We start from the raw sequence: 15,183 nt of genomic DNA on the forward strand, positions 1-15,183 counted from the left end.
TACATTAACTAACATAATATTAGTAAATATTTGATGGAGTCAAAAAGTTATAATTTCGGGCTGCATAAAACTAAATCATGTGAATCAATACTTATAACAGAAATTATTGGCAACAAAATTAAGGGGGAGAGAGAGACTGTACAATAAGAATTCTTATTACTTGTTATGAAGACGTAAAAAAAGTCAAAGAATTACAAAGACAATTTGAAAATTGAAACAATGAGCACGTACTCTTGTGAAACATTCCTCTGTGTGTGCATAGAGCAGAAGTTTCTGATCGAACTTGACTCGTGCACTACTGCTAAAAAATTATTCGCTATGAAATTAATAAGCAAAAGAGATATGCTCGATCTTCAAGTTCTTTTAACGTTGTTTCCCCGTGATTTCTTGCATAACTAGCCTTCTAGATCCGTTCACGTTGAGAAAGCACAAATTGATATGCACTTCAATCTCTTGCAACATATCCAAAAAGTTAATTAGATTTGTTGTCTTGAAATTCCTTCACAATCCGCTTCAATATTTCACACTTGCAGTAATTCTTCACACAAATATCAGCAATCTCTCTCCAATGTTCAACCTCATCATCTAACCTCTTAATCGTTCGGCTCATAGTGTCCAACTCATTGATCACCACATAAACCCTTTTGGCAGCAACATCAAGTTGTTCACACAATTTCATACAAGAGTTTGTAGTAGTGTTGAACCTTTCACGAATACTCACTCCACTTAAATCTCTTCCTTATGACCAACCAACTATACATGGTGCAACAACCACCAACCCAATTACACTATGAAACGCAAACACCAATAGAGCAGCCAGAAGAACGCTGGGCGAAACGATTAAACCAATTCCTCCAACCTTCTTGCAAACACGCTTTATAGTTAATATTCTTTGAATTTTCCTTTTCTTTGATAATAGCATACGTAAGAGGGTCATGTATCTGTCGTGAATATATGTCACAGAACTGCACAATAGACAAAGGGTTATTTTGTAATGCTATACGAAGGAAGAAAGTTGTGTGTGGATAGGGTTTTGGGATTGGTCATCATCATAAGACGTTGTTTGGCTTAGCTTGACAACGACATTGGTGACTCTTGCGTAAGCAAATCTTGTTTGATGGATAGCTTGAAGGATTGTGTCGCAGCAATGACGTGCTTCTAAGCTTGCTTCCAAGTAGTCCACCAGAAGACGGTCCACCTTCATGTTTACTACAATTTATTGCTGGAGTGGTTCTAGAAGATATTAAGTAAAGTGCATCTTAAAGGAAGATCATATGTGTGTAACGTATAAATAAATGCACACGCATAAGCGAAAGACGAATAAAAAAAATTAAGTGTTGCATAAATTATTAAACTCACCCGTTCTTCTTCGCAAGAAAGATAGCCACCTAGAGTTTGTCATCTACTAAATAAAATTATAAAAAGTTTAGAGATTAGAGGTGTAGTTTTATTATGTTGACCTTCTTGTTGTATGGTGTGTGTATGCATATATATAAAGAGAGAGAGAGAGAGGTGTGTTATATATTTCTTGCTTGGGGAGAGATTAAGAGATTGAAGCGTGTCCATAATTAGGGATTAAATTTCTCTGTCCAATAATTTCTTATTGAAAAAATAAAAAATATCTTAATTATTAGTTAATAAGATGTATATACGAAACAATTAATGTGTTTTGAGGTCTTGGACAATGAATCTTAGAAATATCTTTTATACTGTAATTTAATCATATATTCTCATATGCATATGATAAAGTTATTAATTTTTTAATAACTATCTTAACTGAAAGTTATATTTAGAATGCTTTTTAATGAATTAACAACGTAACAAAGTTTACTACATAAAAATTGAACTCCTACTTTTATTCAAATAAATTATTATCATATCAACAATATTGATGCCCGGTCCGGTGTTAATTTGCACCAATTAAACACATTATTTTAATTTACATTTGTTTATGTGATAAAAATAAAGTTATATCAGTATAAACTAAAATAAGATTAATTATATTATAAATATTGAGTAAATATAACCACTACCAACACGCATACAAATCACATGAAATGATTTATACTTACACAAAATGGTGGATGAAATTCCTGTTTGCTTGCAAAACAGCTGGAATCCTGACATGAGATAACCATTGATACGAACGCGTTTGTGTACAAGATACGAAGCACATATGGCGTCATAGAAACATATTAACGTGGACCTTGCAAATTGCAATTCCATCTTTATTTCAATGTCAGCCCATCCCTCCTAAATTATTTGGAATGAGAAATATTAGTAACATATAAATATAGTTTTTTTTTTCCATGTGAGAAATGTTTCTATATCTTTTTATTATTGGCTGAAATTTTTTAAAATTACAATTTTTTTAATGCTACTTCTAATTTAATGAGTTATTCACATTATTTTTAGGTTTCATTTTTTTAATCAATACTAAAGTGTGATAAAATTGTGTATTAGAAATATTGTTAATAACACTCCTCATTTTTCCACCATAAAAAACAAAAATTCCTCATTATTTTTTTTTTGTTAAAACTAGCACTCCTCCTTTTTTTTACCATTGACAAATATTTCTTTAAAAAAACAAAGTTTTACGAGTTTTACTTCAAATAAGTTTAGTTAATAGTTTTTTAATTTTCAATAAACTAATTTTTTAGCCTACACGCGCAATACATAGGATACTTGTTTATTTAATGTAACTAATACATTTATTTTAGATAATCATTTTTGAATATAAAAATTATATTTAACAAAAAGTTAGAATAGTTGAATTTTTAGCCTAAAAAATATAATTTTAGGTTACTTGTCAAAAAAATAAAATAATATTTAAATTTGGTTTTATTACATATTTTATTTTAGGTGAGTCAATCAACTCATTTTTCGAATAACATGTGCTGAGTCAATTCAGATGAAGTTGGGTTGACCCACTTTAATAACTTTGAAAATTCACAATCATGCAATGGTCTTAATAAGAAATGATACAATATAATATACTACTTAAATTATGAATAAGTAATATAAATTATATTTTAGATTTCTAATAAATAATTTATATCATGATATAATGTCATTTTTAATTATCAATAAATTATTTTATAAAAATAATAAAATTTAAATTATAACAAAATATTAAAGATGACTGAAAGAGATAAAAATTAAGAAAAATATCTAAAACGACACTCTTGTAGAAGGAAAACTCCACAAAATATTATTGTTAAAAAATGTATTGTCTGTTGAAAACACTTTCGTTTAAGATAACTATTTTAAATTATATACAAAGAAAATGGATACTAATTTATAGTCAGCTTTTTTAAAATCATATGTTAACAAACTTTTAAAACAATTATAAAAGGATATAAATTTTTATGCATTGACAGATAATTTAAATGGCAAAGTATCTTTTAAACTAAAAATTATCCAAACTATTCTTTAGAAGGAATGTAGTGTTCACAATGAAGGGATTTATATTTGGATATTTTTATGTGAAAGTAGGTTTGAAGTAATCCTGAAAAACAAAGTTTTTGAGGTAAAATTTAGTATAAAAGTTACGCTTTACTCCTTCTAATAAAATCAAAATTTGAAGGCAAAATAAATTTTGCCCAAGAATAATAATACTTTTACTAAAATCGAGTTTGTAAAAGGAGGTAAAATCAACTGTGATAAACACACTTGCACAAAAGAAAAGAGAGAAAAAAACAGCTTGAGTTTACCGTTTTGTACAAAAGAAAGAGAAGAGTATGGTACAAGACTGAGGGGTAATATAGCAAACGAATATTTTTACTAATAGAATTAAGAATAAAAATAGAGAAAAGAACTAGGTTTGGTAACAGCTGGGGTAGCTACTGCTACACTTTGTTTGTGTTTCCGCCGAGTCGTGAAAACAGAAAAAGAGATCGCAGGTTGCGCGCCGCGGAGAGTGAAAGCCAACGCAACGCAACGCAGGAGAAGCGGCTCCTGCTACCATACCAACATCCACACCCCTCTGTAATTTTTATCACAAACCCTTCTACCATCACAAACCCTAACTCATTCTTTCCTTCCTTTAATCTTATTATTTCTCTGCCCTCTTATATTTATTTTTTGCAACAATTTTCATCCGTAACCCTCACCGATATATTAATTTATTTGTCCATGCTTTTTCCTTATACTCTGATCAATCATTAATCTGTCTCTGTGAAACCGGAAACCCTAATCGGCAATGGTTACCACCACCGTTGATTCTTCCTCTAACCATCACTCACCCACTGCTGCTGATACCTCTAATAATTTCCCGCAAAAAACCATGCCATCTCCGTGGGCCCAGGTCGTTCGCGGTGCCGACGCTGAACCCAACGATCAATCGCCGCCATCTTCTTCCTCTTCCTCGTCCCTCGATTCCATTAATTCTAACGGTCCCGCCGTTCAAACAAGCGATATCGCCGTGAAACCTGCGTGGAAGAAACCGGAGGCCAATGGCGTCGCCGAAGTTGGGCCTGTAATGGGCGCTCATTCTTGGCCCGATTTATCCGAGTCCACCAAGCCCACCGCTAAATTGACATCTGACTCCTCTGTTAAGACTGCTGCTGATGAAGAGTCAACCACCACTCCTCAGGTCCGCTTTTCATACCAAAGCCTAATTCTATCATTATCTTCAGATTCTATTTAATTTGAAGAATTAAACGAATTTAATTGTTAATCTTAAGGGTTTTAGGGTTCATAGTGTTGTAATGTAGTTCCTCTGTTGTTGACATTGTAGACGACTTATGAAAGATGTGTGTTTGTTTACAGAAAATAGTTTTATCCTCCCTGATGTTTGTTGTTTTGCAGGGTCCTGTTACTTCAGACCCCCCTCAGAAACAAGCCACTGCTAATGCAAAACCTAGTCCTACTCCTGCAATGAACTATGGTATGGCTAATAGACAAAGATCAATGAAGCAGCGTGGAGGGGCAAATGGCAATAATGTTGGGTCTGGTCCTGTTCAGAACAACTTCTCTGGTACTACCCCAAATCTTCCTCCACCACCACCTCCGCCCCCCTTTCCTGTTCTTCTGATGCCTCCAAGTACATTTGCCCATGGGATACCAGGGGCTCCTGTTCCTACTCCAAGGGATCCTTACAGGAACAATAACTGGGATGCAAGACCTCAACATGGGGGTTTTATGCCACCAATGAATGAGCATCGGAGTCCCTCTCACAGGGGCAATGCTGGGCACCATCCACGTGGAGAAGGTCCCTATCACAACAGTTATGGCAACAGGCGCGATCAGGACCGTGTAGGTTATGCAAATACTAGAGATGCTCATGTAAATCAACAGAGGATGCCTCCAAGGGGATTAATGAGGCCCCCACCACCTAATCCTGCTCCATTTATGGGGCCTCAGCCTATGCGACCCCTTGCAAACCCTGCTGGGTTTCCTGGTCAGTTTATTTTTTTCTTCTATTTGATTGTTACTACAACAAATCAAACCTAATTCACTGTCTCTTCCTTTATAGAATACTATTATTTCCCAACACTTCAATTTGAACCCTTTGGGGGCATGCCATTTTTCACACATGCACCTCCTCCTGCGATGTTCTACCCGGTTGCAGAAACTCCTCTCACCAATACAATAGCCAACCAAATTGATTATTACTTTAGGTAATTTGTTCCGTTCCGTGTTATTTACTATTAAATTTTGCCAACAAATCCTGGCTGTTGAATTTTCTTTTCATTACTGATTTGTTTATGACAGTGATGCTAATTTAGTGAAGGATGAGTATTTAAGGTCCAACATGGATGAACAGGGATGGGTTCCTATTTCTTTGATTGCAAGCTTCCCACGTGTAAGTTAATTGTGCTTGATAAAGTAATATTTTCAACATTTTTTCTGCTAAGTCTTTGAGTATGTGATCCATTGTATGTTGAAAACCAGAATTTTATAGCTGAAACTTATGTATACTGGTATTTTTTTATGTACTTCTTGATTGTATGGTTGAATAATTTTAGTCATCTACTAATCATCATTTGTCTACTGTGGATATTTTTAGTAGATTGTAATTTGCCATTAAGGAATTTTTCCTTTTATAGTTGACGGTAATGTTTGTTACCTTAAAAGCAGTTGTTATGGTTGAAACTGAAGATAGAATATAACAAAATAATAGATCTGAAAAAAGAATAAAAAATAATGGATTTTCTTGGTGCTTAAGAGAAAACATTCTGTTTTCTTATGTTAGATTGTCTAGCTTTTTGTTGGAATATTTTGTTTTTTTGTGTGTGTGTGTGTGGGGGGGGGGGGGGGGGGGCGTGTTAATATTTTCAAAAATTATTTTATGATTGTCAAAGCAACCTTTTGCCACAAAAATGTTGTCCTTTGCTTGAAATAATATTATTGAACATGCAGTGTCATCTGTATAAATGATGGAAGGAACTTGTTAGGAATGGTTATTGATTTCACAAAGCTTTAGATATGGTGTTAAAATGTGTTCTACTTCCAAGTCATGTATTTTTTTTTAATGTTACTGCCATAATTTTATTTTCCCTTTCTTGAAATTTTCATTTCCACCATATACAATTCCACTGGTATGGATATTGGAAAGAACAAGTCTTAAATAGATATGCACTTTTGTGAGCTTTGGATGTGGTATTCAAGTTGTTACACATATTATAATTGGACAATGCTTGGAAATCTAATGATCTATGGTATGGACTGGTCTAGAGTGAGATTTATCAGCTTCAATTTCATTCCATCCTAGTTTAAATCCACAAACAATGACAACTTATGTCATTCCATTCTATGTCTGGTCCTAATAATATATGAACATTTCTTAAGGTATTAGAAACCAAATCCCATCTGAAAGCATTTAAATGTGTCATGCATTTTTTTATTGTTTTCACTTCAAGATTTATGCTTACAAATATTTCATCTTTTAATAAACAGCTGTGTGCTTGCATGTATCAATGGAACATTATTTGCTCATTTATGCCCATAAGCCAACCTCTACTTCCTACCCCATTGTTCTGTGTGTGTTATTCTTGTGAAACTCGCACCTTTAGTAGCTTTATAGTAAATGGTAAATTTTATCAAGAGCAAATTGCATTTGAACCTGAGTTTTTTTTTTTTTTAATTGCACACAACACCGCTCTTTTTTTCTATTCCTACACTAACCCCCCTTAATGTTTGAAAACATTACACTTACACTCCTTTATATATTACACTAAACCCCTTATAAAGGATGTTGTTGTAAACATTAATTTAGGTGGGGTATTGTGTGCAAATCGAAAAAACCTCAGGTGGTGTTTATGTAATTAGCTCTTTTATCAATCTGTTGTTTGATTGAAAGTTTTCATAAAGTAGATGAAGTCTACAATTCAATTAAAAAACTAATTGAGGAGAGGGGGAAAGTTCTCTTTGTATATTTCTTACACCTCGTGTTAATGGATCTTGTCCAACAATGCACACACAGAGGGGAGGGGGGTATCTTTAGTGAACATGCACAAGATTTTGACTATTAAGAAGATTAATCTAATATGTTGTGGAGTGATGATCCTTGACCCTTATGTTGCTAATAGTTATTATACACCTTCAATGTCAGGTCGTGATTTGATTAAACTATCATAAATGGTAAGTATCCTAGGTTCGTTTTATCTTTTTGCAGGTTAGAAGTTTGACAAGCAACATTAAGTTGATATTGGATTCATTGAGAACTTCCACTTTTGTGGAAGTGCAGGTAAGTTCTAATTTTAAAGTTTTGTCATTCTCATTCAGCTTTCACTGGACACACTTCTACACATCTCATTTCTGTTCATTGCCATGTTTGCAATGCAGTGGAGCTATGTTTGAAGTATACTTTGATTAAAGCTATTCCATTTGTTATATTTTCTAATTAGTTATTTCTGCCTTCCAAATTTGCTGTAGGGGGACAAGTTGAGGAGGCGCACTGAGTGGATGAAGTGGCTTCCGTCTGTTCAGCTTCTGGCCAAGCCTAGCGAATCAAGTTCTAATAACCTAGCAGCTGATTTTGAAAAGATCACAGTGGATGATGCTAAAGTTAACGCCAAGCCTACGGCAAATGATGATGCTGCAGGAGAGTCCTCAACTCAGTCCCAAGTCCCAAATGATGCTACTACTGTGAGCAGCAATTAAAACTCAACTCAGTTTATATCTACCTCATCCCAGAATACTTGGCCCATATCTGGCCCTGTGCGACTCTTGATTTTAAAGGGTTTTTTTTTGGAGGGGATGGTAAGGATAGGTTGTTTGGAAGTTTGATTCCTTTCTACGGTGACAGATTGATTTTGGTAGCAATTGAATCAAAGAGGGAAAGAAATAAGAATTCTTCGGAATTATTATATTGGCCTAAAGAAAAGAAAGTTAGCCTAGAATTTTGATGGAGGTGAATTTGAAGAGTTTTTGGTTTTGTATAGTTTTATATCTGCTGCGGATGATTTATTCTTTATTTTCTGGTGGCTTATGGTGGTATGTGTGGGTAAAAATATTTTTTATGAATTGAATTCAGCACTTGAGCTTTGCTTGTGCCAAGCTGCCCTGCCATTTTAACGAATTAGGTTATGTTGTTTGTTCTGTCACTTCTATGCTCTGATTTCTTGTTTCGTTTATTTCTCCACATTGTTTCGCTGTCTTTTTCTTTTGATTAAATTGCAATTTTGCTTTTTTCTTTTTTTCAAATTTGTGATTTTGATTCTCCTAAAGTTTTAAAGTTTATTATCTAAAAGTGTATTATCTAAGCATTAACGGTATAAAATAATTTTATATTATTATTTAATTTTCATTTAAATTATTTCAAGATAATTATTTTAAAAGTCATTAAATTTATCATATATGGTTAGAAGGGTTGTGATCCAATGATTATGAAAAAAAAATTCTCAATTTTATGGCAACATTTGATTCGCATGATTTGTAAACTCTTGTCTTGGTCCCTCCATTAATTTTTGTGTTGACTGATATATTGTTGTTGATCGGTTATTTAGATATTTAGATGACATGATTAAGATGAGTTTATTAAAATTTAAATGTGATTATTGTTTATTTTTAATTAAATTAAGTAAAAAAAAATAAAAATTGTTATCTTCATTTTCTTTTTCGGTTGATGATGATTTCAAAACCTTCATCTATTGCATGGGATAACCCGCCACCTGACCCAAGCATTGTGCCACCTAGCTTGGGCCAGATTCACCCTCGATGTCATGTTTTCCTCATTGGCGGCCAACTGAAAATTGAAAATCAAACATCCAAAAATCAATATCTCTTCAACGTTATCATCAGAAATAAAAAAGCATCATAACTCAATTAAAAAAAAAAAATCAAGAATTTGGAAAATTTATTATAAATTGAGAAGAAAAAAATTATTAGAAATCTCAAGCATCAACATTATTCAAACCCAAAGCTTCAGTACCACCGGCGACCTCCTTCCATAGCCATAATAGCACACACCTTCGTCGATGTCGATGGCCCTCGGTGAGAGCAGCGACGAGGACTCTGAGGTCAATATCAAAGCCATCTTCACTATTGTCCAATGACGCGGCGACACGGAGAGAGAGACTAGAGGAGGAAACATTGCTCCGAAAGCACGACTGGCGGCATTGCTCTGAAAGCTCATCGATCGCCGCTAGTGCTGGTGCTGCTGACATTGACGATAACAATGTGGGAGTTCGCGTCGCAAAGGAAGCTAGAGAAGGACCAGTGGCTAGGTTTGCGTTGCAAATATAGCGGAATTCCTTTAACTTTTTTTTTTTTTGTTTTTAAATTAATTTTGACTTGATTTATTAAAATTAAACAATATTCATGTTTTTATTTTAATAAACTCATCTTAAAGTATCAAGCCATCTGATTATCTGAATAGACAATCAACATTAATAATATAATGGTCAAATCTTATAATTTAATTTTATTTATTTCCGTATTTTGATGTAGATATTTCATTGGCATTTGTTGGCTTGATGTCTCATGAGTCCCATCACATCTTCCCCTGGAAACTTGAAATGGATTCTGCCGTTTAGAGGTAGAGGTTTAAAATTTAACTGTTTTAAACTGTCAACTCTTTTAATAAAATAAAATTTGATTAAATCGAAAATTGAAAAATATTTGGTTTGGATTCATCTTTTATTTTCGTGATTAAAGTTGAATTTGTATTGATATTTGTGTAGTTTTTATCACTTTATTATTTACATTCAAATATTTCTTATGTTTAATTCAAATGATTTTTAGTTTAAAAGTTAAAAACTAAATCGAACCCTTTCTGTCCTGATAAACCGTGCAGGCAGTGATGGTTGGCCGGTATTATGGTAGTTTTGGCTGATTGTTTTTTAATGAAACCATTGAAATAGAATCGTTCTTATTTTTCGTTTATGGTGCTTGTAGTCACAATGTTAATATATTCGTAGTGCACCAATAGATGATAGATAGGTTCACTACCTCACTATGTTGTCCACTACTAACAAGCTATAGCTGTATAATACTAGAATATCTGAGCAACAGTCGCAGAGTGATTATGGGAAGACGATATCCAGGTTAATGTTTTAAAATAAAATAAAAACATAGATTGAATTTTTAAATGCACACAATTTACATAATTAAATTTATAAATAATCTTATAGAAAAATATTTTTTTTAAAAAAAGTTACTTGTATTTGTAACCAAACCAAAATGTCCTCCGAAAAGAGAACCAAGTAATAATAAAAAAGAAGAAAAAAGAGGTGGTGGTTTAATTGTGTGGGGACATGAACCTGGGACCTCCTTGTCAACCCTAAATGTGGAAATACCCTTGTCATTGGCAAAAGTAGAAAAAAAAGAAGAAGGGGGTGAAGCATGGCCTCGTGGCCACCCAAACCTGCAGAGATATTTTGTTCGTTTGAGTGTGAGAGAGAAAGCGATGGCCTCATCACCATGTGATTGCTGGCCCCATTCTTCTTCTTCTTCTTCTTCTTCCATTGAACATGTCTGGAACGACATCAAACTCGCCTCTCTCTCCAATTCCTCCGTTGACTTAGACTTGAACAACAACAACCACTCTGTCTCCGTTTCTTCTTTCCTTAACCAACCTCTTTCCACTTTTCTCACTCTCACTTCTACTTCCTCTTCCTCCTCTGTCTTTCACAAACATGACCACTCTCTTCTCTCTGTCTCCGACCCCAACACCCTGCAAGATCAACGCCATACGCGTGTGATCAAGAATCGAGAATCCGCGGTTCGGTCCAGAGCCAGAAAACAGGTAACTTAACTCTCTGCCTTTGAATCTTCTTAATGCTCAAAACTTGTGTTTTCTTTCTTATTAACTGTTGGAAAAACAATTTGTACGTGCAGGCTTATAGAAAAGGCTTGGAAGTTGAAATTTCCCGTTTAACGGAAGAGAATTCCAGACTAAAAAGACAATTGAAAGAGGTTAGCTATTTTTTAAATTTTCTTGTTCCTTCTTTTCATCCGATCTTAACCATTTCAGTAATTCATAGTTCTTGCGATTTTTGTAAACTACCTTTTAAAGTAAAGAAAGAATATGATCATTTTTGTATAAACTTTTTCCCTAATAATTGTACGGAAAGAAAATATTTATTTTTTTAAAATCTGAAAGATAATTCTGTGCTAGCTTTTCACGTAGAATTACAATAGGCAGCTGGAATAGAATTAAACCTCATTTATTTAATTTCTAAAATATATGACATGTATAACTTGTCTTTTTTTGTGTGGAGAAATTCATTTTTTTAATCTTTTTCTATAAATATTTAAGGAAAAAATTATTTAAATATGACCTAAATATGTAAATAAACAACATATGCATTTGCGTTAACACTATAAACTAATAGTAATTATCTTAAAAGCAATTTAAATTTATTTTTGACTAATTTACTATGTAAAAGCTTTAAAAAAATCGCTACATACTCTTAGATTGACACATCACATATTTATTAAACTCAATAATTCCGTAAATATTTGTAATATGTTAGAAAGTAAAAAAGTATTGATACTTTTTTCGGTAAGAAAATTTTATACCTGGATTTTAAATTATTCTATCCATTTCGTTAAAATTTTGGAAGGAAAATTGTGTACCTGGATTTAAAGGAAAGGTGAGCGAGAAATTAAGACGCTTGAGTTGGTTAGGTATCCATCGTCTCTTTTTTATGTGTGGTTGATTGTCTATGTTACTGTGAAAAGTGTACGGAAACGAATTAAAAGAACACGTTCCCTCGTTCATTCATTATTCAGTAGTGGTCAGAGGGTTTGGCAGCTTTAATATATTCCGAAATTATTTTTGTTACAGTTGCAGCGCTGCTTGTGCTCCTCTCACACTCCCAGAATGGCCGCTCCGTGTAGAACCTCTTCATCTCCATTTTGAGAAGGAAAGGAACCCGTGAATATGGCATGACTCTTGCATGTTTTCAACTTTCAAATGTTTGTGAAAGAAACACAAGGATTATAAATGGATTGAATTTTAATAGGGTTTTTTTTTTGAGGAAGAGTTTTGATAACCCTGGTTTTGTAGTTTTGACTAAGTTTGTCTAGTAGTTGGGATTTGAGTAATTAACATGGAATCTTAAATTTAAGCTTCGTTACCATTATTGTATATATTAAAAAAAAACTGGCTGCTTTCTGTTATCAAGACTAATAAAGTTAGAATGTTTTCTTTAGAAAAAAATATATAATAGATTCCTTGTTAGTTCTTCCACATTTCATTATATTTTAAATAAAACAGATAATTTAACTAACTAAATTTGATTCTAATCTCCTATCCCGTGCATTTATTCCTTATGACCCGAATGTTATCTTGAGATTTGTCTTGATCCTCTGGGTTTGTTTACTTGTTTTTTTCTATCATCAGTCTCTATCTCTCGATTAACTTGACACGAGTTCTTTGCGAGCTTGTATCGTTCGCGGGAACATGGTTTAATGTTTCATTGCGGGATTGCCCTAGAATTCACGCGCGTTGGGTATTTCTTGGTGTCGCTACCTCCTTCCCAGATTATTTCTAGCTACTTTGACTTTTGTAGTTATTAGTTATTGTCATGTTTGCAAATTACCTTATGTATTGTCAAATCGTCATTGCATATTACAATTCGATGGATTAATTGGGCAATAATTATGCTAGTTATTTTTTGGTTACCATGTTTTTTTATTATTAATAAAAAATTATTAGTTATTAACATTTGTTTTAGCTTGATACCATTAAGAGAGGGAGTGAATTGGTTCTTTGAATTCAATAAAATAAATTCAATGCAAGTGAAAAGAAACATATATACGCATATCAAAATAATAATAAATATTAAAATTTTAACAATTGAATTCATTTTCCCCCTACTGCAATCTGCCTTTGACTGGTGTGGTTCTAAACCCAAACATGAAACAAACAAAATTTCACCACGTTGCCCTTTTCTTGTGAATCTGTTACGATAAAGTAGTTGTGGTTGGCCACGATGGATTATATATTATTCCTTTTATGAATTAATTATATAATTTGCATACGTATGTTTTTTACAACATTTTTATATATTTTTTCTCTTTTTTAATTATCTTATCCATTTTATTTTATATTTGTCTGACCATTTCTCTCTTAATTATAAAAATTCATAAAAATAAAATTTCACTTAAAATATAGTTGGGAATCAAATTTTAAAGAAAAATAAAATAAAACTCCTGTTTGTCTAGTGCAAATTTTGTATCAAATTAATTAACTTTGTATGTTAAAAGGATTATCTTAATCAATTTTAATTTTAATAATTTTTATTGTTGGGAGTTTATGAAAGTTTTTTGTTAAGGTTATTCTCTTATGAGAACTCCTGTTTCTTGCCATTTTATAAGTGGTGAGGAAAAGATAAAAAATGGAATAAGAATTGATTGTAGTGTTTGGATTATTTTTCAAAATTAGCCGAAAGGATAGATCATACTTCATACATGAAACATTTCATGAGAAATAAAAGTAATGAGGAGCATAGGGTTTTTGTCGTTGTGGTTGTCAAAGTTTTTCTCTTGCTATATCACACAGTCATTTTGAAAAATGTTTTTCCTGATATCATACATCTAAATAGAGGAACTAAAATAAATTTTTACTTATTGTTTTAGTAAGCATTTATTTAAAATTACCGGACAACAAAATTAGAACTACTACGTACACACTACAAATGCTGATACTTTCTTAAGTACTTTTTTATTTTTATTTTTATTTTCTTTGACCACAGCTAGTGAAAAACCCACACAACTTTTACTTTCAAAAGCTTTATTAATATTTCATTTATATTCATCTGATTATAATTGATTTAAGAATTGAAGCTTACATTTATTAACTTTTTGCACCCGATAGAGCAACCTTATGAATACTTATAATAGTAGGGTGTTTTTTTCAAGTCATCTTTTATTTTTGAAAATATAAGAATGGTAATGAATATTCTCATATTTGTTAAAAAGATTATAATAATATATTCTAATTAATAATATATTCACCAGTTTTTGCCCCTCCATGCACGTACATATCACCTCTGACATTAATTCCCATAATATAAAACTATTTCTGCAGGCCAAAACACCTGGAGACTAAGCTTGCCTTTCTTTTTAATGGAAGAGATATCCAATTCTAGACTCGGAACACAGCTACAAGCTAAGTGAGGTCACCTATTCTCTCTCAATAAATCATAATTTGAGAGTATAAATTAATTGTTATTTTTAACAAATAATTGAGATTATAATCGTGAATTACTTTAATTCTAATCTTTTAAAAAATTCACTGTTTATTTAGTTTTGCACAACGTCGGCTTCCCTTTTTCTTTCAGAAGAACAAAGAAAAAAGAAAGGTTAAACTATTTATTTGACTTTTACACTTGCTTTTAGTTTAAGTTTTGATCTATACATGAATATTATGTTATTTTTAATATTATAATGTAGAGCATTAAAAATAGAATAGTAGTAGTAGTATTCAACTATTATCAACTTAACTATAATTAATTTAATTTAGTTCCTTAAATAAATAAATAAAATAAGTTTACATCATTAAATTTTGAACCACAATCTTACCGGTTCAACAACCCTCGGTCTTTTTTTTTTTTTTTACGAGATGTATCTTCTGTACTCAAGCTGGATAGCACTAATATGAAAGAAGTTTAAGAAATGGTTCATTTAAATAAAAGCAGAACATAAATTAATTACGAAAGCAATCCTTAATCCTTGTCAGTAGATACAGAATGAAGAGATTTAAACTAGTTTAATTTTTCATTTTATTGA

The 15,183-nt window shown here is 32.3% G+C and overlaps 1 protein-coding gene and 1 pseudogene across 3 annotated transcripts; both read left to right on the plus strand.

The window, feature by feature from the left end:
* The first annotated feature begins 3,811 nt into the window (after positions 1–3,811).
* Positions 3,812–8,549, plus strand: LOC114414571 (la-related protein 1C-like). Of its 2 annotated transcripts, XM_028378873.1 has the most exons (6): positions 3,812–4,594; positions 4,810–5,401; positions 5,477–5,621; positions 5,716–5,806; positions 7,619–7,690; positions 7,879–8,549. In XM_028378873.1, the coding sequence occupies exons 1-6, from the start codon at positions 4,202–4,204 to the stop codon at positions 8,104–8,106; spliced, it is 1,521 nt and encodes a 506-aa protein (XP_028234674.1). In that variant the 5' UTR covers positions 3,812–4,201; the 3' UTR covers positions 8,107–8,549. The 2 variants fall into 2 exon arrangements, with proteins under 2 accessions (XP_028234674.1, XP_028234675.1); XM_028378874.1 differs by lacking the exon at positions 7,879–8,549 and having other exon boundaries at positions 7,556–7,690.
* Positions 8,550–10,773: 2,224 nt separating this feature from the next.
* On the plus strand, positions 10,774–12,631 carry LOC114414572 (annotated as a pseudogene). The gene is made up of 3 exons (XR_003667230.1): positions 10,774–11,191; positions 11,284–11,361; positions 12,236–12,631. The product of XR_003667230.1 is annotated as a bZIP transcription factor 27-like (transcript).
* The last annotated feature ends 2,552 nt before the right edge of the window (positions 12,632–15,183 follow it).

Source organism: Glycine soja, chromosome 6 (genome assembly GCF_004193775.1).
Source record: "Glycine soja cultivar W05 chromosome 6, ASM419377v2, whole genome shotgun sequence".
In the NCBI taxonomy this organism is placed as follows: domain Eukaryota; kingdom Viridiplantae; phylum Streptophyta; class Magnoliopsida; order Fabales; family Fabaceae; genus Glycine; species Glycine soja.